At 51.2% G+C, this 27,440-nt stretch overlaps 1 protein-coding gene across 11 annotated transcripts in view; it reads right to left on the bottom strand.

The window, feature by feature from the left end:
• The window catches only part of TACC2 (transforming acidic coiled-coil containing protein 2), a 205,148-nt gene that overhangs the window by 115,159 nt on the left and 62,549 nt on the right, over positions 1-27,440 (bottom strand). For 9 of the 11 annotated variants that reach the window (XM_082673176.1, XM_082673182.1, XM_082673184.1 and 6 more), the window contains 3 exons: positions 21,225-26,525; positions 20,540-20,653; positions 17,223-17,273 (listed from right to left, as the gene is read on the bottom strand). In XM_082673176.1, coding sequence (XP_082529302.1) covers positions 17,223-17,273; positions 20,540-20,653; positions 21,225-26,525 — 5,466 coding nt within the window. The remainder of the gene's footprint in view (positions 1-17,222; positions 17,274-20,539; positions 20,654-21,224; positions 26,526-27,440) is intronic. The other 2 variants (XM_082673180.1, XM_082673186.1) reach the window with 1 other exon arrangement.

The raw sequence follows: 27,440 nt of genomic DNA, 5'->3' as shown, positions 1-27,440 counted from the left end.
CACAGATGAAACCCAGTCTCAGGACAAGGCCCCAGACAAAGTCATTTCTAAATACAATGGAAACAGTCTTTGAAATGTGGCCTCAATAGGGAATCCTAGAGAAATAAGAAGTTCTCCACCTAATAACAGAGCTGAACCTTCCTCTGGCATAAAACAGATAGGAAATTGCACTAGGACCCCTGCTATTCCATGTACTGTGATAGAAAAGGCTTGGGACAGACATGTGTACACATGCACACACACATATGAAGACGTGCGCAGGCACACACACACTCCCGCACCAACCAAACACCCTGGCTACCCTTCCCTAGGCTCAGCTTCTATTTCCATCCCCCCAGTACACCTTGGAGACACATTTTTCTCACAATGTCTATTTCACTTGTATCTCAACCCACTCCCACATTTTCCTGTCCTAGCATTTGACGGAGGCAAAAGATAACAACAATAATAATATCACGCTGATGACGATGCCATTTAAGAAAAGACAAGCACCGAGGAGGACAACAAACGTCGCAGGAACACCATGCAACAGCTTGCAGCAGAAAGCGCTCGGAGGTCGCGGGGAAGACACGGCCCGAGGCCGCGGGAGCCAAGGACGCCAAGGAGAAAGAGAAAAAAGAAAAAAAAAAAAAAAAAAAAAAATCAAGGGCTGGTCACGTGGTGCGTCCGAGCCCTGAAGTGCACTAGCCCCGCTGACGTAACTATTCGAGAATTTAAAAGTCCCAAACTCGGAAGAAGTCCAGTGCAGAGTTTTAGGGCTAATCCACGCGCCGCTGTGGCCCGCCGGGGGAGCCCCCACGCTACCGGGTGGGACCACACCAGCCCGCAAGGACCCCAGCGGGGATGGCGCGGAGCCGGGAGGCGGGCGGGGACCCGGGCCACCGGCACGAACCCCAACCGCGGGCGGGTACCTCCACCGTGAGCGGGATCCCAGCCTCGGGCATGCGCCCCGACCTCGGGCGCGGATCCCGACCCGCCTCACCCGACGGAACGAGCTTCCCGGGCAGAAGCCGCGGGCCCCGCCGGCTCCCCCGCAGACACACTCCTCTGCCAGCAAGTGACACACATGTGTGTTCAGCCAGTTTCCTCCCCTTAGCCAGTCCCCGTTGGGGAAAGATAAAATGAGCTTCGGCTACTTCTAGCACGCCTTTGTCTGGCGGCCAAGGTCCTGGGGACGCGGGTCTCCTCCCCGACTCCGGGCGCTCGCCCTCCCGCCCGCCCTTGCCCGCGGCGCACTTACCACGGAGCCGCCTTCCTTCGGGGACGCAACTGTCCAAGAGCCCCCGAGAGGCTGAGATTTCCGAGCCCGGCGGCGGCGCGGCGCGCGGAGTCTCACGGCCCGGCCGGGGCCGCAAACTTTCCCGGGGCAACTGCGCGGGGCGGGCGCGGGGCGGCGCGGCTCCCCGAAGGGCTCGGGCAAAGTTGCAGCACAAAAGGCCAATGAGTGGGAGAGCGGCGGCGGCCGGGCCAGGCTCCTCCCCCAGCTCTCGGCGCTCCTGGCCGGCCAGCGCGCAGCCAGCTGCTCGCGCTGGGCGCCCGCCGCGCTCTCCTCACGGGCCAGGAATGCGCGGGGCCGGTCGCGGCGCGCCCAGGCCACCGAGGGGCCCACGCGGCGGCGCGCCCACTCGCCCTGCGGCCGCCGAGCGCGCAGGGGACAGAGAGACAGTCGGACAGACGGACGCGCGGCTCGGGCGCTGCTCGCGAATGCGCTGCAGACTTCCTCCAGGAGTCTCTGAGTCATGACAACTTGCTACAGCTCTTAGTTTTTACACGGCGCTTTCCACTACTCATGACAACGCGGGGAAGGCACCGGCGTGTGAACCACTGAGAAGGCCAAGTACAGGCCGGTGCCCCAACTCTGCGGTCCACGCGCGCTTCCTTCGCCTCCGCCTCCGCCGAGCCCGGGGCGGGGGAGCGGGGGGTGGGGGGGGAGGTGTGGAGACGGAGGGGAGGAGGGGAATGCCGGCCCGCTGGCCTCCGGAGCCTCAGAAAGAAGCTGGGACTGATGTGGTGGCTCGTTGGTTCCGGGAGCCAAATTTTGGCCCTTCTTTCTTCACCTGCCTAGTCCTAACTCTGCTTGCAACCACGGAGCCTTAGAGCGCACTGCGCTCTACATTTTTCAAAACCTGTTGCCTATGCCTTCTCCTGGGCTGATGTGCCCTCCAAATTGGGCAGAGGCTAAATCCAAACCCCTTCCCGCGGCCATATTTCCGGGAAGCATGTGAGTTTCTATTTGTGCGTTGTGGATTTCGGTTTTTTGTTTTTCTCATAGGACCCCAGATCAACTCCTTCGCTAACACAGACCTCACCCCCAGAGTGGCGCTTACCTGCCTGCACCAGTGAAACGTATCACCTTTTCTCTGGAAATTTCTGCATCTAGGCCGCAATGGAGAAGAGCCTGTGGCTATACGTGGGCGCCAGGCTTCCTATTTTAAGTTTAGTGTCAAGAAAACATTGCTGTGTTTTATATCCTCTGGGACCAAAGGGTAAGAGACTCACAAATGACTCAAGGCTTCATTTCCTCCTCTTAAAGAAACAGATGCCCAAGGCTCGATGTCCCCAAATGGGAATTCTCTGTAGAATAAAGAAGTAGACTTTTATTGCCTTCCACTAAAATACTGTTTTTTTAAAAACACCATGCTTCTAAGAATCACATTTCTGACAGAAATTTAAATAGATTCCTCCTTCACATGCTTATCATGGGCTCAGGGGTTTAGTATTAAAGTGCCTATTTCACTAATGTGATAACTGACACTCAAATAGGCTAATTTGTTCAAATGTATACCATCAGCTGTTCGTGACATGAGAATTGGAATGCCCAGTCTTCTGTGCCCTTGTGCCCTGATCCGAGGTCATACCCACTCACGGTAAAAAAAAAAAAAAAAAAAAAAAAGCTCCACTCACCACCTCCTAAGCTTGAGCATTCCAATTAGGCAAAGAGCTAACATGATTTTGAGATAACATCCCTTTCAAGTGAAATAGCCCCTCCCCAGTTGCCGGAGGCATATCCTTCATGACACAGGAAGGTACCACTATGCTTTGAAACCTACTGGTGTGGCCAGGAGAATGATGCCCTCCTCAAGGATGTCCACAAAGATGTCCGTGAGTATATTAATTTATAGGGCAAAGGGGAATTAAGGTTGCTAATCATCTGACCATAAAATAGAGAGATTATCCTGGATTATCCGGGTGGGCCCAGTATAATCGCAAGGGTCCTTATAAGTGGAAGAGGGAGGAAGAAGAGAGAGAAAAAAAGAACTGATAGTGGAAGCAGAGTCAGAGAGAGATTCGAAGATGCTGTGTTGCTGTCTTTGAAGATGGAGGATGGACATCACAAGACAATAAATGTGGGCAGACTCTAGAAGCTGGAAAAGCAAGGAGATAGGTTTTTCCCCTAGGGCTTCCAGAAAGGAACACAGCCCTACTGATTTTAGCCCACTGAGACCGATGTGAGATGTTTTACCTACAGAACTGTAGGAATATTTTTTTTTTTTTTTTGCGGCACGCGGGCCTCTCACTGTTGTGGCCTCTCCCGTTGCGGAGCACAGGCTCCGGACGTGCGGGCTCAGCGGCCATGGCTCACGGGCCCAGCCGCTCCGTGGCATGTGGGATCTTCCTGGACCGGGGCATGAACTCGTGTCCCCTACATCAGCAGGCGGACTCTCAACCACTGCGCCACCAGGGAAGCCCAGGAAGGGAGATTTTTTTAAACTTAAGTGAAGAGAACAGTATAATGAACTCTATTATATCAAACAGTTTCAATATTATCAAATCATGGCTAACTCTGTTGTATTCACATGCTCACTTCTCACTTGTTACTCAGATTATTTTAAACCAAATCCCGGATATCATCACTGTATCAGTTAATATTCCTGTTTGAATCTCCAAAAGGCAAGGACTGGGAAGGGAATTTTGAAGGCTGACTCTGTATTCTCTTCGCTCCCTCAGCCTCCCCTCAAGAGGGTCAGCACAGCTGAAGAATGATCTACAACCTAAATATTAGTAGGTAACAACCACAGGCACCATGGGTCCAAAACTTGGTGCATGTCAGACCCCCTGGGTTATTTTTAAAATGTTCCCAGCGATTGTGATTCAGGAAGTCAGGAAGGGGCTCAGGAATGAGCATTTTAGCATATTCTGGATAATTCTGGTGGAGATGCTTTCCAAACCACACTGGGAGAAACTCTGAATCTGAACTTTTGTGGCAGGAGTCATTGGTTGCCTCCAAAAGGGATGTTCCCTCTCCTGTTTACTTACTTACTAATGTTCAAATAATTAGTTTAGGTATGGTCATGTGACACACCCTTGGCCAATGAAACGGAAAGGAAAGTCTGTTGTATTTCTGGAGACATTCTCCTCACTCTTCAGAGGAGATACAAGACTGCAAATCTTGTGTCTTCAGATGTCTTCCTGCTTCTCGACATTGTCATATGGGGCCTGTTGCTTAGAGCTTCTGCAGCCAGTTTGAAACAATGAAGGGGAACATTAACCAGCACACTAAATTCAGGTAGAGAGGAAGATGAAAAGGGCTAATGAATTACTCAACCTTGGAAGTGCCCTGCCTCTGGATTTCCTGCCAGGAGAAATGATGGACCTAGTATTGTTGTTTTCTTGTATTGGGTTGTCTGTTACTTGCAACCAAAAGCATCGTGAAAAGGCTGTCAACCGTGATGTTGAGAAGCTTTCATTTGGTCCATACTAGACCTAAGGCTCTAAAACCACAAAGCAAATCAAAGATTCTTTGCCAGTGGAGTCTCCTGGAAAACAAAAGGCAAATCAGTGCCTAGGAGACACCCCCAGCTCTGTCCACCGAGTACTGCTCTGTTCTGTGTTTGCAGCTTCCTTTACACGCTGTTGTAGCAATGATACTTTTCTTTGGCTGAGAGGTGGCAAGCCACATGAAAATGGGAAGCCAAACGGGAAACCCGTGTCCAAATTTGCCTGATACCTAAATAACCATGAACTAATCAAATATTCACTGACCACTATTCCAAGTGCCCATGCGGGTGTAAGAGTGCATAAGACAGGACCCTGCCTGGGCAGACAGACTCATGCTGGAGGGGCAAGAAGCAGGAGGATGGGACCAAGAACACCAGCAGACACCAGGTGCCGTCGGCCTTCGGAGCGGGAAGAACCGAGGGTACATCAGGTGTATTAGGAGAAGTTATTCAGGAGACTGAAAGGAACCTTCATTCTATCCAATTCTATTCATTCTAACTATGTGACTTGCTTCTGCCCCACTGGACCATGGGCACCTCCCTGAACTGCCAATGCCATAACTTCATACGTGAAGAAACCTGGGAAACAAGGCCAGAGACTGGAAACATGCAAGGCTGGCTGGTTAACTGGTAGGGAGTGTGTGATGCTGAAGAACAGAGGTCAAACTCTCCCTAAACAAAGAACACACTAGCTCCCTGCGGAAGTGAGTCTGCATGGAAGTTCACATATCTGCCTTGTTTATGGGCGCCCAAATGGAAGGTTGGTTACAGCACATTGTCTTCAGAGAATCCTAGGGTGTCCGCCCAGGACACCCATACGTGGCCAGACAGCACAAACTCTCCTGGACCCAAGAGGTTTCATTCAGTCTTTCAAAATCACGTATTGAGTATCTACTGCATTCCTGGCCCTGTGCAATGTCAGATGCCTCGTGGTCCCTTGCCCACTTCTACAGATGGTTCATGGAATGGCCACCACATGACAGAAACATAAAAGCAGTATTTCAATCAGCCTCGGAAGAGGCATGGGGAGATTTTCCAGAAGAGGGAATACTTAAGCTGACTTTTATAGGGTAAGGAGGTGTTACCATAGTAAGGTTTCTCATATGAGGGTATTTTAAATAGTTATACATTTGAAGCATATGAGGAAGAAGTTCTAATTAGCACATCAAATCCATAACTTCACAGACATTACCTAAAACAAAAGTAATATATTGAAATAAAAATGAATCGCTGTAAAGAAAAATAATAAGTAGATAATAATACGGTGGTATACAGATAGGGTAAAACTCTTGAAAGTGGTTACAGCGTGGTAGACATTGATGAAACACTGAGCCAAAAAAAGAGGGGAAATGGACGTGGAGCAGAGAAACAATGTTCTGGGGCGTGGGAATGAAATCTCTTCTTGAGTATAACCAGTAACTGGTTGTGATAAGGAAGCATACGACTAAGCCATTCAACAAGTATTTCTTGGGCACCTACAATGTGTTAGCTACTTCCGGGTGCTGGGAGATAGGGGTGAACAGAAGAGACAAAATATCTGCCCTCGTGGAGAATACTTTCTAGGTAAGTATTAACGGCCGCCTACCTTAATTACCCAATGAGAGGCGAAGACAATTAGGGCTGTGAGCTGTTTTAACTCTTTAATGCTCGTGTGCTGCCTCTTGAACCAGACTGTCAGCTCAAGGGCAGGACAGCAAGCCTTCCCCGTGCCCACCTGACAGCTGTGCTGACTCTCAGCCCAGCGCTCATCGCTCTCCTGGCAGGAGTCTCTCCTCCGGGGCCCGCCTTCCCCAGCCCTCCCTACCTCCCTGTTCCCTGAAGCCCTTCTTCTCCAATGTGGTGGCGTCTCAGGGCTTCACCCAACCCCCAGAAACCCGAGCCGATAGGGCATTTTTGCCTAGAAGATTATCCTGTCATCTGCCAGCTATGAAGGGTGACAAAATACCACCCATAAGACAGCCTGCACTCTGCTGTCCCCACTTAATTATCAGATCAGGAAAACCAAAAGGCAATTTAAAAACTTTTTTAGGGCTTCCCTGGTGGCACAGTGGTTGAGAGTCCGCCTGCCGATGCAGGGGACACGGGTTCGTGCCCCGGTCCGGGAAGATCCCACATGCCGCGGAGCGGCTGGGCCCATGAGCCATGGCCGCTGAGCCTGCGCGTCCGGAGCCTGTGCTCCGCAACGGGAGAGGCCACAACAGTGAGAGGCCCGCGTACCGCAAAAAAAACCAAAAAACAAAAAACTTTTTTAAATGACCACTCTAATATTAGCTAACATTTGTGAGCATTTGCTGCAGAGCCAGCACTCTGCTAAGTGGCTTCCATCCCTCCTCTGACTTAATCCTCACATGAGCCTATGCGGTGGGCACTGCTGTTGTCCTTAGCAGACAAAGGAGAAAACAGACTTGGAGTGGTGAAACCCCTTACCCAGGGTCCCACCAACCAAGCAGAGGCAGGTGCACACACAGGCTGCGTGTCTACGAACCCAAACTCCTAACCAGTCCACAGGGACAAAGGGCTAACTTCAGCTTATTTTTATATACTCTGAACACATCAGCAGAAGAATATGCCATGAGGAACCCAGGACCAGTGCCCGCCTTTAGCATGTGAGTTCAGCTCTCACACTAATAAGATCCACTTCGTTAGTGACTTCTGGGGAATTTTTTTTTTTTTTTTTTTTAGAAGGAATCACTGCTTTGGGCTTCTGAGCTAAGTTCTCACATTCCATGAATGGCTGTCCAAGCAGGGAGGTACGTTCCTGAATTGCAACCCAGCAAAATGTAGTTGTAAGGGCAAAGAGAAATACTGGTAGGCGGGGTTCAGGCCTTCAAAATATTCAGCCATTGCCTCCACCCACGCTAAGATGAAATGTCAGCCTGAACCCAAAATATACACAGAAAATGCGTGGGGCAGTTCCCGTGACTTCGGAGTCTCCTCCAGGATTTCCAGCCGCGGCCTTGGAATTTTCCTTGAGTGCACACAAAGCCCTCTTCACACAAGGGCCCGCCTCGCTTGAACGTGTACTCGGCTGAACCTGTATTTGATCTTGACCTCGTCCTAATTTTAAGTAAGTCTGACCAAATACAAAGCAAGCTCCGCTGGCTGTACCCTCTTCCTGAACAGAAAAACAGTGTTCTCGAGGAGTCAGAGTCAGATGTCTGTGTCCCATCTGACACGATGGTGGAAAATAAAGTACTTGATGAAACAACCACTGTCTAACAGGCTCCCAGGTGATGCCAAGGCTGCTGGTCTAGAGAACCACACCTTGAGTAGCACAGCCCTAGAGCAGTGGCTCTCCAGGGGCAGTTGTGCCCACCAGGGGACATTTGGCAGTATCTGGGGGCATTTTTGATTGTCATGACTTGGGGGATGCTACTGGCATCCATCCTACTATGTGCGGGACAGCCGTCCCCAACAATTACCCAGCCCAAAATGCCAATAGTGTTGAGGATCGGAAACCCTGCCTAGAGCCCCTAGCTTGACCTTTATGTAGGAGGCCCTCAGTCTGAGTGAATGAATACATAAATGAATGTATGATGTACAACTACAATGATTTTGTTATTGTGTTATTGAACTAACCTGGCCAGTAGATTTGTATTTCTCTTTTGAGGGAAGCACCAAACAGACCCACCCTCTATCCGCTGGACAACGCACAATCAACCTACAAACATTTGTTGAGGACCTACTATGTGTAGCCCATTGTGCTGAAGACTAGGACCAGCGCAGACCCTGCCGTCAGAGGCCTCGCCCTCAAACGGAGACAGACGTATTTTGGGTGCTTGCCTGTGCCAGCCCCGAGCTAGCACTTCCCTCACACTATCACACAGTCCTCCGGAGGTAGGTGCTGACTTCATACACACTTTACAGATGAGGAAACTGAGGCCTCAAGCAAGTAAGTAACTGGACCGATGTCCTACAGTGAATAAGTGACAAATTTGAACCCAGATCTGTCCAGCTGAAAACACCCAACCTCTTCTGCAAAGTGTGAAATCCTATACGAACTATAATACATTTGCTTCTGTCTTAAAATTGTGGTCAGGTAACAGAAAGAACTCTCGATTCTTGGGCAGGGCCGGGGGCGGGGGTGCTCCTGGGGAGTTGGAGGGTTGAGAAGGCTTCACAGTCACTACATTCGCCTGAGCCTCTATGGTCTCATGAACCAGAGTGCGGTTCCCCAGAGGGTGGAGAAGTAGGGGGCGCGGCAAGGCAGGCAGAGGGGTCACCCAAGGTCAAGGGTGTCTGAGTCTGGCCAGCCTCTCTCAGCCATGCTAGAGTTCCTTCTGCTCATGCCTTTAAAGTCTGGGCCTGCCTCTGCCTTTACACATTTCTCCAGTTCTTATACCAGAGGAAAAGGAATTTAGAAGAGAAGACATAGAATGCCCTTCGTTAGACTTGTGAGCCAGTGGCTTTTCAGGACTCCCAGGAAGAAGCAGGGAATTGTAACACTGTCCCATTGGGGTCAGTCATAGCTCCCGAGTGCAAAATGCAAAGGGGGTTTCTGAAAAGCAAAAATGCCGCCGCTCCCGGGTGAGGCCATTTCTACAGAATAATTTCTCTCCACTGAAGATCAAATACGAACCACAGAACAGGTACAAACAGCGACTCAACAGGGAGCCTGGTGGTTTCTAACATAAGCTTCCCATCTTCGTGCAAAAGCAAGACTAGACCCTGCAGTGATCATCAAGAGTGTTTTATCTCCCAAGGATTCATGGCCCAGCTGTTTGTAAAGAAACCTGAAACAGACTGCAGCATCGTCTGAGGGTTTCCTCAGCAAACCGCCCACATAGACACACTGGGCTGGAAGGAGGTGAACTCAAGTTTCAGCAGAACCTTCTCCGAGTTAACTCTAATCAGACTTCCCTCCCCACCAGTATCTGCACACTCCCCAAATCCTGGTGAATTAGAGAATCTGCAGCTCTTGTCCAACCAGCTCCTCATAATGGTTTTCCTGCAATCCTACTGCAAATGGTACTGGCCACAATCAAAGGAAAGCCAGGGTCAGCAGAGTGCAGAGGCTGCAGTTTAACTCATTTCACAAAATAGCTGGAGGAAGCCTGCATATGCAACTTTCTTGGATACAACCCAAGGACAAGATTACTTTAGATCGCTACCACCACCTCCAGAAAACAATCTATAACGCCAGTTCATACCAGGCCCACCTGGGGTGCTTGCTGTGTACAGGAAAGGTGATGCCTGCTCTCTAGAATGGCAGCGGATTTGTTGGAAAGAGCACTGGTCTCGAGGCCAGAAGGACTGCATTCAATACGAGTCAGACCAGTGGCCCCCTGACAAGCTGCGTGGCCTTCCGGAAGTCACACACCCTCTCGAGGTCTCAAGTTTCTCACCTGTAAAATGAGGAGCCTGAAGATCCCTCTGGTTCAGTTGTTTCAGGACTACGAATGCCTGAGCCAGGCATGGGTGGTACCTGTCTCAAAGGATGAGCATCCCCGCAGCCAGGCCTCAGGAGCCAGGGACTGTGCCCCAGACATCCTTCAAAGGTGGCCCTGAAAGGCAGTCTGGCCTAAACTGAGACCTCAAGCCCAAGCTTGGCACTCTCCCCTCATCCAAATCCTCACTTTCTGACAACTCTGGCCACGCCCACTGAAATACCAGCCGCTTGGTCACCTGCCAGGAGGGGGTCTCCTTCCCCAGCTCCTGTGCTGCAGCATCTGGAAGTCAGGCGGCCAGACAACTTTCATCCCTGCCCCTTCCTCTAGGAGTCTGGGATGGGCCAGCAGCTCAAAACGTCGTACTAAGTAGTCGGGCAGTTTGACCCATAAGACACACTCAGAGCTTGCGTTCAGCTGGTGCAGCCTCCGCTGGGCTCACCCACACAGGCGCTCCATCCCTGCCACAAATGTTAGGTTTCAGCCTCTTTGCAGCCATTCTTGGCAAGAGGTTAACCACAAAGCCCTAGCTTCCCCTAGGGAGAGAAGGCATTCCCCACGTGTGCCTGATGGCTTGACCTTGCATCAAATACAATGTTGCAACACTGAGGGCCACTCCAGTGGGGAGGATGTCAGCCACAGTTCGAGAGGTAGCTTTAATGGGTCACGACACCTTCCAAAGAATCCAGGGGAGATGCAAATGAACTTCAACAAATTTCCAGGAGTCCTTGTGTCAAAGCACGAATGTTTACCCTTCCCCCCCCCATATCCTCAAGTGCATTCTTTAGTAGGTCTGTGTCTAGCTGTGACAAAGTGAGAGAGTGGCATGGACGTATATACACTACCAAACATAAAATAGATAGCTAGTGGGAAGCAGCCGCATAGCACAGGGAGATCGGCTCGGTGCTTTGTGACCACCTAGAGGGGTGGGATAGGGAGGGTGGGAGGGAGGGAGATGCAAGACGGAAGAGATATGGGAACATATGTATATGTGTAACTGATTCACTTTGTTATAAAGCAGAAACTAACACACCATTGTAAAGCAATTATACTCCAATAAAGATGTAAAAAATAAAAAAGCACAAATGATGATAGTAGTAAAAGCAGCAGTAATAACAAAAATTACCCCTGATTAAGTCCTTACTGCATGCCAGACAGGCACTCGGCTAAGCTTTTAACACACATTATTTTTATGTGATCTCCCTAATATCTGTCTGTAGTGTAGCATTATACACATTTTACAGGTGAGGAAACTGAGGCTTAGAGTAGCTAAGGAATTTGCTTGAGGTTGGAGAGTCTAATGGCAGATTCAGAAGTTAGACCTGTCCATCTGCCTCCTGGAGTACCACCTGATCTGGTTTTCCCAGACAGAAAGCCTCCAACAGATAGTGAGTTGAGATGAATTATTCAGCAAAGGCTCACGGAGCGCCCACTGTGTGCCACGCAGAGTATCGGGTGCTGGGTAACCGAGAGCCGCATCTGCAAGTCTGACCTTCCCAAAGAAACAAGATCCTGACTTCTTCTCTTGGCCAGAGGCCGACACCCACTTTCTATAGAGGTGACCATCACCATGTGTCCCACCAAACATTTCTAGACGGGGAATTCAGGCTCATGACACCCACCTCCTGATCTAGCGTCAGAGGACACTGCGGCGCAGGGAGGGGAAGGAAGTGCAGTCGCTTGGCAAAGGCGTGAAGGCGCACAGTGAGTGGCGGGAACCAGTGAACCACCTGATCCCTCCGGAGGGAGGGTGCCGAGCACCGGGCTGGGAGTCAGCAAACCGCATGCATCACTCCCCCGCAGTGTCTGCCCACCGACTGCCCACCTGCCGATTCACCCCAGCCCTCTATCCAAGGGAAGAGGGGTGCCCAGTGTCCTAGCTCCTCCCTAAGGGGGAGACCTTGGCTTGCCTTCTAAGCACCTGGCCTGGCTGCACACCTGCTGGGGGCCTGAGCCCGCTATGGGGATGGAGCTGCCTTCAGGAGGCCCTGCAGCTCAGGGACCTTGTCTACAGCTCTGCCGTCACAGCTCCTGGCTATGGGAAGCTGGCTTGTGCAGGGTACTCTGTATCTTGCCTCCTCGAATCACCTTTAACCTTCCTTTAAGCCCCAGGAGACATCATTGGCCATCTATCCGTGAGGAAGCTGAGGCTTGGAGAAGTGATCCAATCACCCAACAAGGCCCAAGAGCGGGCGATCAGGATTTGAACTCCAGGACCTAACGCTCCCCTCCCTCCAGCCTGATTTCACCCTCAGCCTCACGTCCTCCCCCCTGTCCTCCATGCCCATGTCTCGGGGCCCTGCTTCCCTCCACCTACGGGTGCTCCTGGCCTGAGGACTCAGTGCTGACCGTGTCCGCTGCACACTGCGGTCCTCTCTCTGCGCACCCCGCCCACTCCCAGGGCACAGGTGCACCCCTCCCCTGAGGTTTTTCTTCCCAGACACCCTCTGACCACCTTACAAAAGGAAAAGGCATTAAAAGTCTCAGTAATCAGACCCCTTACAGTGCCTTCCCTGGAAACAAAGAAACACTTGCACGGTCTACCTCTGATTCAGCAGGCTGCTAAAATATTTAACACCTGACGACTTAACATGCTTGAGAAGAAAGGGGAGGCCGAGATGCAGTTAGCTGCGGCCTCTGACCTTGCACACCCCACAGTAAGCTTCTTTCCCACCCTGCCAGTTTCTTGGGACAAGATCGGTACAGAGACGGCAATTGGCAAACACTTCTCTGCTGTGGACCCACGTCAGCTCCCTCCCAGCCCAGATGGGCACCCTTGCAGGTGTGGCCAGTGGGGATGGGTAGGCACAGAGAGCTCTAGATTAAGTGTTTGGAGCCAGTTGACCAGGTTACCCAGGCCTCCTTACCAGGCCTGTGTGTGAGGTTGCACTGGCTTAGCCAAGGCCTCCGGTCGGCCCGGTGGTGAACATCCTTGATTCAGGTGCCAGAGACGCCTTCTGCTGATCCGTGTCGCCAGGCGCTTGTGCCACGAATACAGCCCAGACTCCGCTCTGCAGGCACAGCTGCCTGACTTGCCCACTGGCAGAGTCAAGGGGTGTCCAGGAGGAACCCAGCGCTCACTGAGCACCACCAGGCATCTGAGCTCTGCAAGGGCTTCACACAGAACCTCTCGGAATCCATGCTGCTGACGGGCACGGTTCACCTCTTATGTACACATGAAGGAACTATGTCTTCAGGTTGGGCTGTCCCATGCAGAGCCCGCTACCCCACGTGGCTATTTCATTTTCAGTTTTAATGAATCAAAGTTAAATAAAATTCACAGTTCAGTTCCTCCCTAACCCTAAACCACATCACCCTGAAACCGGCCCCAGATTTTCGAGTGGCCTCATTTCAGGTGTGTAGTAGCCACACGTGGCTAGTGGCTGCCATACTGGATAGCGGAGATATAGAACATTTCCATCATCGTAGAAAGCTCCGGTGGACAGAATGTCTTAGAGGACAACCTCCCCAAGATTCCTTCTGGCTAGTAAGTTACTGATCAGGGATCCAAACATGGATTTGATGTCTGAAGCATTCTCCAGAAGAGAGGTTCCAGCCCTAGCCCTAACTCTCATTAAACCACTGGTCTTGAGCAAGCCATGTCACCTGTCCCAGCCTCCCCTTCCTCCTTTGCACAAGGGGCACACAAGTGGTACCTACTAAGGGTTAAGGTGCGGTGGAAATAAGATGCTAGATGTGGGCGTACTTTGGCCCAGAAGGAGGAATAAGTGAAAGGGAACTTACACTGAGGACTTACTTTGTGTTGGGCACTCTAAATAAAGTGGCTCGTTTAATCCTAGGTAGTATATACCCCCACTTTACAGGTGGGCAAACAGTTTCATCAAAGGTGATGCCCCCAAGGTCACACAGAACTAGAACTCGGCCTGGAACTTATCTGTAGACCTCCAGGCCTATGCTGGTCTCACACAATAGAACTCAATTCGACAGTCTTCTCTCTAAAGCCCAGAAGCAGGTTTGGGGCGGTGTGGCGGGGAAGAATGGCTCCATGCCCTGGGGCAGGTCCTCGGTTCAGCTCAGGCATCAAGGGGAAGCATATCGTCAGGGGCCAGATTCTGATTCTGGTTCTGCTGTCAGGTAGCTCCCTCGTCCCATTCCTATTCCGAGTCTCGACAAGAATGCGCCCAAGTTTCCTTCCAGATATCCAGCTAGAGTCTAAAATACCCATTTCTCAGTCACACCTACTGAAACGAACCTGCATCCTGGTCTAAAACAGTGGCGGTAATGAGAGGTTCCAGGAAGAGAAGCGGATGAGTTTGGACACATTCATTTGGAAAATCACCACCTTGCCCCGAAACTGGCCTGGGATTCTTAAGTGGCTCTTCCTGCATCAGATCCAGATGTGGCATAGCAGAGGCCTCAGGGCTGAGGGGCTCAGAAACCCAGAAGGGCTAGACCAAAGTAGTGGCGTTCCTGTCACAGGCACCTGGAGGGAGGGAACCAGCCCCCTGCCTTCAGGGCGGCTGCCACCTTTGGTGTGGCTGCCTCATCATTCAGCTTTCCAAAGTGACTTGGCATTATTCCCAAGGACAGATTCACCTCTAACAAAATGTGTTTTAATTGTGGAACACAAAAGCTTCAGAACATAAAGCCCACATTTTTAAAGGTCCTTTGACTTTTACAATACGATGGTTCACAATGATTGAAGCTGTGGATCGTAATGTAAATCCGCGTCATCTGTAGAGTCGTTAGTCCTGAGGTACTTTTGAACCACGTAACAAGCTCCTGTGAGCCGAGCAGGGTTAGCAGAGCTCGCGTATGACGGAAGCAGAGGCGTAGAGAGATCAACCAGCTGGAGAAAGACTCATCCAGCCCATGTCTCCCATTCCTGTGGGGTCTGTTACTATATCATTTGGAGACCTTGGGTTATTTTCTTTGTTTGCTTAATTCCCAGGATGTTTTTGAATAAAGACGTTTAAAATGATAATAGTGGTTACCATTTGTATTTTACACTCACCATATATCAGGCATTATACTAGGTGGCTTTGGAAACATTCCATTTTAATCTTAATTCCAACCCTAACAGGGAAGTATTATTTTTCCCATTTTATAGATATGGAAACAGGATTGAAAAGTTAAGCAGCTTCTCCAAGGCATCACCCAGCCAGTAAGAGGTCTCTGGGATATAAACCCTCCATCTTACTCCATTGTCTCCCTTTTGGGAAGAAAATTGCTCCGAGGGAAAGAAGTGTCAGCATTGTAGCTCTGTAATAGCCCTGTAATAGCCCAATACTTCTCAAAAGGAAGTTTAAAATAATCCAAGCAATGTAACCGAAAATCGAACCCAGAAGGATGGGAGTGGGGACGGAGATCTGTCATCCTGGCTTTATCTGCTAAAAGACCTAGGCTTGGTAGCTTCTTTTCTTTTCCTTAATTCATACAGCTGTAGCCCTCCTCAAAACTTTATTCTGAAACTCAAAAACATGGTGTCACAGCTGGTAATTTTAGAAGGAGGAGGAGAGAGAAGGAAGAAACAGATCCAGTGGGAGGAAGGGCAGGAAGTCGCTCCAGCCCTGCCTTTAAGTCCAGCCGGGGCTTCCGGGACAAGATGCCGGCTGCCCCTCGCTGCTTCCTCCTTCTACCCCTCAACGCCTCAACCCAACTGCCCTTTGTGGTTTAGCCTAGGTGTACGCAAAGACCCAAAGCACCTGGGAATAATTTAATTCTCTCAAATGCACTAGTAATTGAAAACGATACCTTTCCAACCATTTCCCCAAATGGAAAAAAAAAGAGACCCCTTTAAATAAATATTCAGCAAAAACAAACTTCGTGATGTCCACGATGGATTCAGAACTACACATCTGATCATCAGTGGTGTGAAAGCAAAATGCCAAATTCTAGACTTTCCATCCACGGAAGACAGTCGTTGTATATAGAAATCCACAGCCAAGCCATCTGTCAACAGACTCCTATCTCTTAGAGTTGGGTGTACATGTACCCCTTGGGTGGAGGTGAGCAAAGCCACAAGATACCCACGGCACATCCACCAGCAGGGCCAATTTGACGTCAAAAGATGGGAAACTAAGCAGCAAAATATTTGTGCTCCCGGCATCTACCTGGATATGAGATTGGGTTATTAAACTATCCTGTCACCAAGACAGAAAAGAGACATTTCTTAGATATTGAATCTGATCCGTGATATCAGCCCCATTCAAGTTAGCAGAATCTCAAAATTCAATAGATTCAACAGAAGCACGTCACCTGATAACCAAGAGAGTAGAAAACATGGTTTTGACTTGCTTTGCTCTTCTCGTGGCAACTCAAAGCATTATTTTTATGTTGAAATACAATACGATATGGTATACAATAAAAGATACACATAAAGTTTTACAATAAAACAAGATCTCAAAATTTTTTAACTTGAAGCAGATCGCTGTGGGCTACCCAGTAGGGGGTAAGAAAGAGTTCGCTCTCTTCAGCCGTGAAGACATTTTAGCAGACAAGGAAGTCAGCCCTGGAAAAGAAAGATGGCTGGGCTGGAACCTCAACCTCAAGAAGATGAACAGTTACCGCTCAGTTCACTGCAGGAGAAAAGCCCGTGCCACAGAACTGTAATAGGATACCTAACCCCTGCCAGGGGTTGGAATGCACTGGAATTGCATTTGATCAGATATCTCAGCCCTTACTGCAACTCAGCGAGGCAAGTATAGTTGTGACCTCCCCATTCTACAGATTGGCAAACCGAGGTTAGGTACGTAACCTGTAAGGTGCACAGCTGGGTGTGAATCCAAACTTCACCACCACCCTAGCTTCTAGCAGTGTCTGCCTCAGTGTGGCCACCCAACCTCCCCCAGACCGCTGCCAAAATTCACCTTCACGTGCAACACCTCCTGTTCCCAGGACGTGCACTTCTGACCTTGGCCGGACTTTCTCTGAGGCCTGCCCAGGTCCACGGCACAGCTCCCTCCTGGTGAAAGGTCCACTGGAGCTACTGAGCCTACCCCCAAGACAAAGCATTCCCTACGTTTGTGTTACAGTAGGAATGGAGTTGCCGGGCTGAGACATGAGGGTCACCGTGGGAAGTCTTGGCCTTCTGGATCATTCGATAGCTGTGAGAGCTCTGTGAGGAGCTGGGGTGCTCCAGGGGGCAGCTACTCACCATGTGGAACTGTTGAGGGCTTGGAGTGTGGCCGGTCCAAACTGAGATGCACTGTGGGTACAAAATACAGCCCAGCTTGCAAAGACTTCATATGAAAGCAAGAATGTAGGATATCAGATTAATAATTTATATATTGATTGCATGTTGAAATGATAATATTTGTGTTACACTGGGTTACATAAAATGTATTATTGAAATTAATTTTACCTGTTTCTATTTAGTTTTGAATGTGGCTACTAGAAAATTTAGGATTGCATTTATGGCTTACGTTCTATTTCTTTTTTTTTTAACATCTTTATTGGAGTATAATTGCTTTACAATGGTGTGTTAGTTTCTGCTGTATAACAAAGTGAATCAGCTATACATATACATATATCCCCATATCTCTTCCCTCTTGCGCCTCCCTCCCACCCTCCCTATCCCACCCCTCTAGGTGGTCACAAAGCACCGAGCTGATCTCCCTGTGCTATGTTATGTTCTATTTCTTTTGGACAGAGCTGGTCTATACCTTCCAGAGACCTTTGACTGTCTACTAAGAGACAGAGGTCACCCCGCCTGGCAAGCTGGAGGGGAGGGTCCATTCAGAATTCTTTCTGGAAATCCTTAGCCAATGGGAGAGTGGCAGCCCTTTTTCCTAAGAACCCAAAGCACAGGAAAGGTCAGCCCTTTTCCATCCTCATTTCCTTCAAGGACCAGGGCAAAGCAGGTTCTGGAGCCCAGTGATCTAAATAGAAGTAGACCATCGGCCACAAATGCAAGCCCGGAATGCAAAAGCTACGTAGGTAATTTTAAAAGGTTGGCAGCCGCATTAAAAACAAGAAAAAAAGGTGAGATTAATTTCAGTAACATATTCTAACCAAGTACATCCTAAATATTATCATTTTAACATATAACAATATAAAAATTATTAACGATGTATTTTGTATTCTTTTTCTTTGGCCGCACTGCACGGCTTGTGGGATCCGAGTTCAAAGCGCAGAGTCCTAACCGCTGGACCGCCAGGGAATTCCCTGCGTTCTTTTCTTCACACTAAATCTTCAACCTCTGGGGTGTGTTTTACCCTTAGAGCACACCTCCATTCACATGTGACCAGTGGCTGCCAAACTGGACAGCACAACTCAAGAATCTAAAAGTCTACCACCTAACAAATCCTCAACCAGAGCGAAGCGCACAGAACACCCATTATCATGTAAATGTCTACTGCTCTGTAAACTGTGATAAGTCACACAACTCCAGCCACTAAGATTTATGTTTGCAAAGAGTTCTGATGGCAGCAGAGAAAAAGGACTCAGAATGTAAACAGGAGAAGACAGTGGATGACGCGACACTAACATAACGAACACCAGTCATCGTTAGTTGGTGTGGTTGTGGATTCTTCTCCTTTTCTTTATACTCTTCTATACCTTACGAAGTTTCTAATATTAATTTAGAAATTATAATTTTAAAATTTAAAGTGATTAAAACAAAGAGCCATGAAATACTTATTGAACTACTACTATATGCCTGGTCCTGAGATCTTCTTGTTCTCCAAGAAGGTGATAAAACATCTAGGGACTGAAGAAGGAGCTAATATGACATTTATGGGGAGGGGAGGGGAGGGGAGGGAAGGGGAGGATTTTCCAGTCAGACATTTTTTCCTACGCTTTAACTGGGAACGTCAAAAATACATACGAGCAGGGGCTGCAGGGAATTTTGTGCTAAGTCAGCAGTGGAGACAAGTGTCGAATGCAGATTAAAACTGCATCTGTCTCGGCAGCAGCGTCCGTATCTCACTGGCCCAGAGTTATGAGAGTCGCTCTCGAAGGGCAGGAAAGGCAGCTGGGTGTCGGTGGAAGTGCTCAGACTCGAAAAACAGGTGATCATGCATTCTTTCAGCATGTGTAGAATATGCAATAAATCATTTACAAAATGCCTGCAGCTGTTTGGTAGGCTACACTGGCCAGCCACAGGTACTAATTTAAAGTCCAACCCCGCTCCGCTTCACACAAGCGTGTGCCTGCACACACATACACAGACACGCACACATACCCACGGAAAGCTCTGGAATAGCCAAAGATCGAAGGATGCTGCACAGCTTGGTCAGAATGTGTCTTTGCCACAGTATCTCCCTCTCCCCCAAAGGATGAAATCTCCCAGAAGCTGCTGTTGACAACAGGGTGGCATTTCACTTAGGAAAAGAACAGGCAGGTGTGCTGCAAAGTGTGAAGGTCTGGGATTCGCAGTTGCATCTATCATTTGTCCTCCTCTAATCTTTTTTTTTTTTTAACATCTTTATTGGGGTATAATTGCTTTACAATGGTGTGTTAGTTTCTGCTTTATAACAAAGTGAATCAGTCATACATAAACATATGTTCCCATATGTCTTCCCTCTTGCGTCTCCCTCCCTCCCACCCTCCCTATCCCACCCCTCCAGGCTGTCACAAAGCACCGAGCCAATATCCCTGTGCCATGCGGCTGCTTCCCACTAGCTATCTACCTTACTACGTTTGTTACTGTGTACATGTCCATGACTCTCTCTCGCCCTGTCACAGCTCACCCTTCCCCCTCCCCATAACCTCAAGTCCGTTCTCTAGGAGGTCTGCATCTTTATTTCTGCCTTACCCCTAGGTATTCAGCCATAAAAAGAAACGAAATTGAGCTATTTGTAATGAGGTGGATAGACCTAGAGTCTGTCATACAGAGTGAAGTAAGTCAGAAAGAAAAAGACAAATACCGTATGCTAACACATATATATGGAATCTAAGAAAAAAAAATGTCATGAAGAACCTCCTCTAATCTTGAGAGGGGTGTGACTGCTGCTGGTGATTAGACATTCCTGCTTGAGATTAAGCAAAATTGAGCCCATTTGCCTCAAAAGGTAATGAACTAGATTAGGAGGTGTCGGGCTCAGGGGGTTGGGAGTCGTGAGGTGTGCTGTCTAAGGGGTGCAGGGTTTCTTTGGCGGGGTGGGGGATGACCATGTTCTAAAATTGACTGTAGGGATAATTGCACAACTCTGTGAATATATTAAAAGCCACTGAATTGTACACCTTAAATGAGCAAATTATATGCTTTGTGAATTACATCTCAATAAAGCTGTTAAGGAAAACAAAGATAAGCTCAGATATGAAAGCAACTCACTCAATTCCTTTCAGAGCAATGGAGCTTGTAGTTATCTTAGCCACTGCTTTACCTGTATAGAGAACGGGAGTGACTAGGTGTTTCTTTCTTAGATAAAGACTCATGTATTAGCAGTACCCTCCTTTGCAAAACATCCAGCATGTCTCTGCCAAAGGCACGTATCATGGTTCTCCAAAGGCTGCTACCTTTTCACTGACCTTTCTGCTCCGCCCGCACTTCGGGTCTCGTCTGAAATGACCTCGCCCATGACAGTTGGAGCATCCTCCTCAGGAACCGAAGGTAAGGTGGATGGGCCGGGCCCAGAGCTCTTTCTGGGATAGAGTAAAAGAAGCAATAAATATTTAAAAAGGCATTTTTCTCCATGTCCTACTGAAAAGCCCATTTCCCAATTAAAGCTTTAAGTGTCTACTTCACCAAAATCTCAGGAAAAAATTAGCTTCAGGCAGCAAATGGCTTTGAGATGCCTTGGGATCAGTTAGGTCTCTCTGCATAACTCTGCATAAATAAATCCAGATTCAAAGGCAGATGTATTTGGACGCCAGAAAAACTTCTGATTGACCATAACCTGTGACCTTATAGTGCACTGCCAGCCTGTAAACATTTCATGCTTTGCGAACAGTTTCAGTTAGAAGAATTAAAAGAACACAAGGCAAGGAATAAGACACGTTAAACAGACACAGCTCCCATGCCTCCAAAGCACTTCTCACATTTTTCAGAATCACAGCACATCCAGAGATTGTGAGCAGGTAAATTTCAACAATTAGATATGGAAAATTTACCTTCTTCTAACCACCCATCTCTTTGATTGACTTTTTAAAACCAAGTGGGAACCACTTTTGAAGCTGACCCCGTATTCCCGTAGGAATTTATTCTTGTAAGTACCTCTCGGCGTCGAGCGCTTCTGGATCCAGGCTTTGCAGCTTCAGGTCCCGAATCTCGTCAGGTTCTGCAGGTGAGGAGACAGGCACCTTCCCATCGCCAGCAGGAGCGGGGGGCTCAGGCCCGGGCTGCCCCTCAGCCTGCGGGTACCCGGCCGGGCTGTCCCCGCTCGGGGCGGCTGCAGCCTCCATCCTCAGAGCCCCTTCACAGCAGCTGGGGTCCCCAAGGCTTCCTGGCAGAGCCGAGGCACAAGCCGCACCAGAGAATGTTGTCGTAGTACCTGCTTCAGGCAGGTGAGCACACACACGTGCCCCGGTCTCAGCTGTGCTCAAAGTGACGTCATCCTCTGCTTCCCTAGCAGCTCCTGCTCCCAAGCCGGGCTCCAGGGGAGTATCCACCACTTCCCCAGCTGGTGGCTCCAGGGTGCTCTGGGTGCCCAGGGCGTTCTGTGTTTCCGAGATCCCAGCAGCACCTTCATGCCTCCTCTCACCCCTAAGTGTGTCTGGGGTACAGGCCTCACTGATGGCCTCGGCCACAGTCGGAACAATCCCATGGGGAGAAGATGCTCCCTGGGCAGAGGTGGGCACCGACATGTCACCCAGAGCCCCTGGATGAGAAAAGCCCTGGGCACCATCTTCTCTGGGTTGACTGTCTCGGCTAGATGTCTCCTGGTGCTGTTTTCCAGGAGGAATTCTGTCATCTTGAACTGCGTCCCCTTCTCCACGGCTCTGGGGAACCACCTGCAAGTCAGCATCGGGAATCTCCGGAGAAGTCACCTGTGAAGACAGACCCGAAGCTGCTTCCTGCCGGCCGCTTTCCTGCTGGGAGAGGGCCTGACTCCCAAGCCCCGGCCAGCCTTCCCCAGACCCCTCTGGCTTCTTGCTTTCTGTCAGCATCTGTGGAGGCCCACTCGTTTCCTTCCCCACGCTGGCACCTGGCAGGCTCTGCTCTGCAGCTGGCCGTGCCGGCCCCGGCAGCTTTTCCGGAGCTGGATCCTGGGGACCCAGACGAGAAATCGCAGCCTCTACAGTCAGCTCTTGCTTCTCCTCCTTTGCCTGTATCCAGAGTCCGGCAGGAGTGGTGGGGGGAGGGGCGATGGCCACTCCTTGAGTCCCATCTGGAAGCTTCTCCGGGCTTGGCGTGGCGAGGTCCTTGCCCATCACACTCTTCCCAGCTCCTGCCTTTTCTCCCAGTGTGCTCTGGGGCCGATCGGCGGTCAGGGCTCCAAGCACAGACTTCTCAAAGATCTTGGTGATGTGCTCTCTGAAGTCAGGGAGCCCAGCGATCATACTGGTGTGCCTGGAGCTTGCGTCTACACCAGCTGATGCTCCCTTCCTGGGATCCTTGGAAGGGCCTACCATCCTCTCCCCACTGCGCTCTCTCTCCCCTGCTGCATGACCTGCTGTGCTCCCCTCACTGGCAAGGTGTGCCGAAAGTTCACTGGGCTTGGCACTTGCCCCGGGAGTTCTTGAGCCTTTCTGTTCCTCTGCGGTCTGCTTTCCCTTGGCCAGAAGTGGCACCCTGTCCAGGTAGGGTATGGAGTCCACAGGTCCCTCAAAGGTCCCAGCTTGGGGGCTTCCGCTGCTGGCTGGCACGGCAGAGAGTTCCTCACCTGCAGCTCCTGGTTGCCAGAGGGAGGCAGGGGAGCCACACGGTACCTTCGTGGAGGAGGCATTTTCCAAGACAAGCAGGGGCTCCCGTGTGGGACAAGGGCTTTCGCCAGGAGCTCTGAGGCCTTGAGGTGAAACAGCTTCCACGCCACTGTCTTCTGCCCCTTTCCTGGCAGCACCCTCCATATGCAGGTAAGGAGTGTCAGGGGCAGCCTCTTCTGGTGGCCTGGACGACAGGAGCCTCTTTGAGTCAGGGACAGCCTGGGCTGCAGAAATATCCACCTCGCTCCTGGGACTCCCACCCAGCGCTCTGGCTGGCAGCAAGGCATCCTGGCAGCTGGCGGAGGGCTGCCCAGCTTGGCAGGGCTCACCTAGGGCACAGGTAGAAGCTTCCTCCCCAGGGGAGGGGCACTGCTCTGTTGGGAGGAAGCCCCCACTCCGAGCAGCTTCTCCTGGCTCCCCCGGAGCCCGCTGTGTCCCCAGGTCTCCTCCGTCAGCGTTCCCACCAATCCCAGCCGTCCCACCACCCGCACCTTGATCCTCGGCCGATGGGAAACTTTCAAGAAGCTTCTGGGGCTCTGCATCCGTGGCAGTGGGATGCTCCATTTCCTTGTGTGGGGCTAACCCCGACTGCCGCCTGCCCTCCTGGGTTTCATCACCGGCCTCTCTCTCTGGGGCCTCCTGGGTGGGTGTGACTCTGGGGCCGGCAGGTGCTGGAGCTGGTGGGCAGCGAGCTGCCTTCAGGAGAGCTACTGAATCAGGCCGACAAGGCGGGGCCCCCACTGTGTTCCCACTTGCCTTCTCTGTCTCACCCAAGTCCTGGAGCGGGGGCCAAGCGTCAGCTGCTTCCGAAACGCCTGCATCCCCGAGACATGCCTCTTCATGCTGGCTGCCAGCTTTCCGCCCATCAACCAGCTCCTGCTGGGACTTGTTTGGCCCCTGTCCAGCACAGCAACTTTCCTTTCTGCTCAAGCTACATGCAAGAGAAGAGTCTTGTAAGGTGTCTGCGGCAGGAGGTGGGCCCCTGGACAGCTGACTGCCACTGCATTCCCCCTCTTGCCCGTTCCCCCCTAGTGCAGGCAACTCCGGTCTCTTTGGTGCTGACAACTCCAGCGGCTCTGTCGTACAATTCTCCGGAACCGTGTGCCCGGGAGGTGAACTTGGAGCAGCAGACGGACTGCCCTTGGGGAGCTCGCTCTGAAGTTCTGATTCAGAAGCCTGTTCCTCTGCTCCATGAGCGGGCAAGCTCACATCTTCCCGAGGTTCCACAGGTGTGTGGATCTGGGGAGAATCTGCACCCAGGTTCTTAAGCTCTGCATCACCTGGGTAAGTCTCTTTCTCGCTTTCGCACCGTTGGGACTTCTCCCTGAGCGTTTCGGAGGTGGATGCTTCTGGGTCCGTTTGGGACTGCTGGAGACGGTTCTCAGAATACAGTGAGGGCCTCTCGGTTGCAGCCACTCGTATCCCGCTGTCCCCTGGGCAGGACAGGGTTTCCTGCTGATCTAGCTCCAGGCTGAGGGTCGTGAGCCCACAGTCCACTGCCAAGTTCTCCTCCTCAGGGGGAGGTGGCCCATCGGTGTGGACTTCCTGTCCAGTTGCATCACGCCCCAGCCCGTGGGCGTTGGGTGGTGTCACCGAGCCCGCCGCATCACAGCTGCCCAGCCTCTGCGCGGATGGGTGGCTCCTCGTCTTTATTTCAGATTTGCCCTCCGCCTCCTGGGCTTTGGGGACGACCTCTGTAGCAGGAGTTGACAGGAAATCCGATTTCTCTGATTCTAAAGCAGGAAGAGGGTCCATTCTTCCCAATGCCCCCACATCCTGAAAGGTGTCAGGATACTTGGTCTGCAGTCCTGGCCCCTCCCAGACAGCTCCCTCGGGAAAAACATGTTTACCGGCTCCATCCGGCCCAGAGGGGGGGATGGGATCCTGCTCGTGGAGCTGGTGCAGTGAAGCAGATGCATGGACCACTTGGGCTTCTCCCATCATCCCACAGGCTGCCGAGCTCCAAGCTGCATCTTCTGATGGAGAGCTGGGCCTGTCCACGTGCCCAGGGGCCTCCTTTCTGAGTGGCTGTGCTGAGGCCATGCTGGGAAGGCTGTTGCTCTCCACCTCACCAGTTAGCTGTGAAACCTCGTCCTTTTCCCCCTTTGGGTCAGGCTTGCAGCCACAGGCTTCGGGTTGCTCTGCCTGAAGGTTCCCAGGATCTGCACCCTCGGGGGGCTCTGGGGCTGCCTCCTGTCCTCTAGGGTCGGCCCCAGGTTGTCTGCTTTCCGTAGCCACAGCTGGACCCTCGGGGGCTTTGCCTTCATCCTTTGGCCCCAGTGACCTTCTGGCATTTTCATCTGATGCGCCGGGAGGGGGAAGAGGCAGAAGCCCTTGCTGGACCTCATGGCTTTGCTCCCTATTCCAGAGCTCTTCCCTCTCCTCCGGGGGTGAAGGGAGAGGACCCTCTCCGGGGCCGCTTTCGGGACCCGCTCCCTCTCCTCCGAGGTCTGATGCGTGCTTCTCCTGTCCTGCCAACCCTGCTTCTGCCCGCTCTGTAGGAACGGGCCTCTCAGCATCGGAAATCATCTCTCTGGGCTGTTCTGCAGCAGCAGCAGAGGCCCGAGCAGCTGGCTGTGAAGTGAGGCTTGAAGCTGGGTCCGTTTCCTCAGTCGCCGCGTGTGGGGCGGGCTCGGGGCTCACAAGCAGGCCCCCCTCGGGCTGGTCATCTGCCGTCACACAGACGGCCTGACGGGGCTCAGCTCCTTGCCTCCCTGTCTGCGAGTGACCCCGAGCATCAGGGGCAACCAGAGTCTCCTCCCAAGAGTCCTTGGCCCCCGGTGCCAGGGCAGGACCCAGTGACTCCCAGGGCAGCTCTGTGGGCGGCGGATGCGCTCCCACTTGCCGCGGACAGCTTTCCCGGGCAGCGACCTTCGCTCCTGCTCCTTGGGTTGCCCCTGGAGCACTCCCGCTGGGAGGGCAGGCCCTGAGCGCCCCCGAGTCATCGGTGAAGTCCTGAGGCGGCCCCTCCACTTGGCATTTAGGGGCTGGATCTTGCGGGGTCGGGTTCTCGGGTTCTGGGGGGGACTCTTCCGGGCCGGCTGAGCTCTCTTGGCCTGGTCGGGCTGCAGCAGGGGCCATGGGGGCTCCCCGCGCAGACTCTGGCAGGGGAAAGCCACCTGCAGCCTCTTTCCCTTGGGACTCGAAACCACCAGTCCAGCCATCCTCTCCACACAGCTGCACCGTCATCGGCTCTCGAGGATCAGCTGCTGAAATTCCCGGCACCTGGCCAATGGAACTGGAGGAAGACAGTTTCTGCCCCTCCTCTTCCTTCAGTCCTCTCTCTCTTCCGGCGCTGGGGGCGATTGCAACCACCCTGCGCTGAGTAGAGCTGTCCATCCCAGGGACAAAGGCTGCTGGGGCGTATCCTGGGGCATTTGGGGAAGGTTCCCTCTGGGGGTGTTGAGCCAGGGGACAATCTTCAGGTTCCGCTGCTGGGCTTGCCAAGCAACCTTCCGGGGCGCCCTCAGCAAAGGGCACGGAGGCCAAGGGACTCCCCTGCTCCCAGGGCTCCGGCGGGCTGGGCAGTGGAGAATCTTCTTGGCCCATGGCTTCCTGTGGGTGCTTCGGCTCAGTCACCTCTGGGGACATGATGCAGGGATACCGGCTGGCAGCACCTTCAGAAGTGGAGCAGGAACCTCCATGCCCGACGCTGCCAACAATGAAAACATTTATTGTTTTATCAGTTCTCATGGATGCCAAGGACAGAGCCACAGCCCAGGCAGAATCACTGCACACCTCTCCCCACCAAAGGCCACAACACACACCAGCCTCGTGCATCTCGTTCCTCTCCATGAAGAGACACCCCCCAATCCCACCCCACCTGTAACCATGACACGTGCCCTCACTCTCTGCAAAAATTAGTGCAGAAAATCTCAAACATTCGATCTGAGGCTTTCCATGCTGGTCAGTAGAGAATGGGGAAATATGGAAACTAATTCATAATTGTCTACAATGCAGGAAACTCAGAAGGTTTTGAATAAATATAAACCATGGTAGAGAATTTGGATGAGCTCTCTGTAGTTTACAGAGAGGTCCTGAACACTTCTGCGGATCCTTAGATGTTCAGGAGAAAGGCAAAAATGGGGAAAGCCAAGCTTTGAAATCAAGAGCTATTCTTGCAAAAAGTTAACTCGATTCTTTACATTCAGCGGGTGGTACTGTGAGGCATAATCCAAAAATCAATTCTATTTAGCTGTGGAATTTCTGCATATGAACTACATATAAAATTCCTGGGAGCTGAACTACCTTCATACCCATATGTGTCTCAGCTTGAAATTACTTTGCTGTACAGTGTGTAAAGAAAAACTGTGAACATGCAGGAAACTTGGGGGAATATGGCTCAGAGTCAGGGACTTGCTATAGATCATTAACTATCCAGTTACTGTAAAATAGCTTATCACATCCCATATTTAGACTGTGTTTCTCAATTCTGTATAGTTTTAATTAGGTGTATTTTTTAAATTTAAAAGCAATATACGGCCAAGACAAAAATTTGAAGATGTAGAAAAAATGCTTGCCACCTGAAGTGTTCTAGTGAATTTCCTTTTCTTCCTACGCAACTCTT

Source organism: Grampus griseus (assembly GCF_964374135.1).
Source record: "Grampus griseus genome assembly, chromosome: 16".
Taxonomy (NCBI): Eukaryota; Metazoa; Chordata; class Mammalia; order Artiodactyla; family Delphinidae; genus Grampus; species Grampus griseus.
The sequence above is the reverse complement of the archived record's forward strand: the minus strand, read 5'-3'. Positions and strand labels throughout refer to the sequence as shown.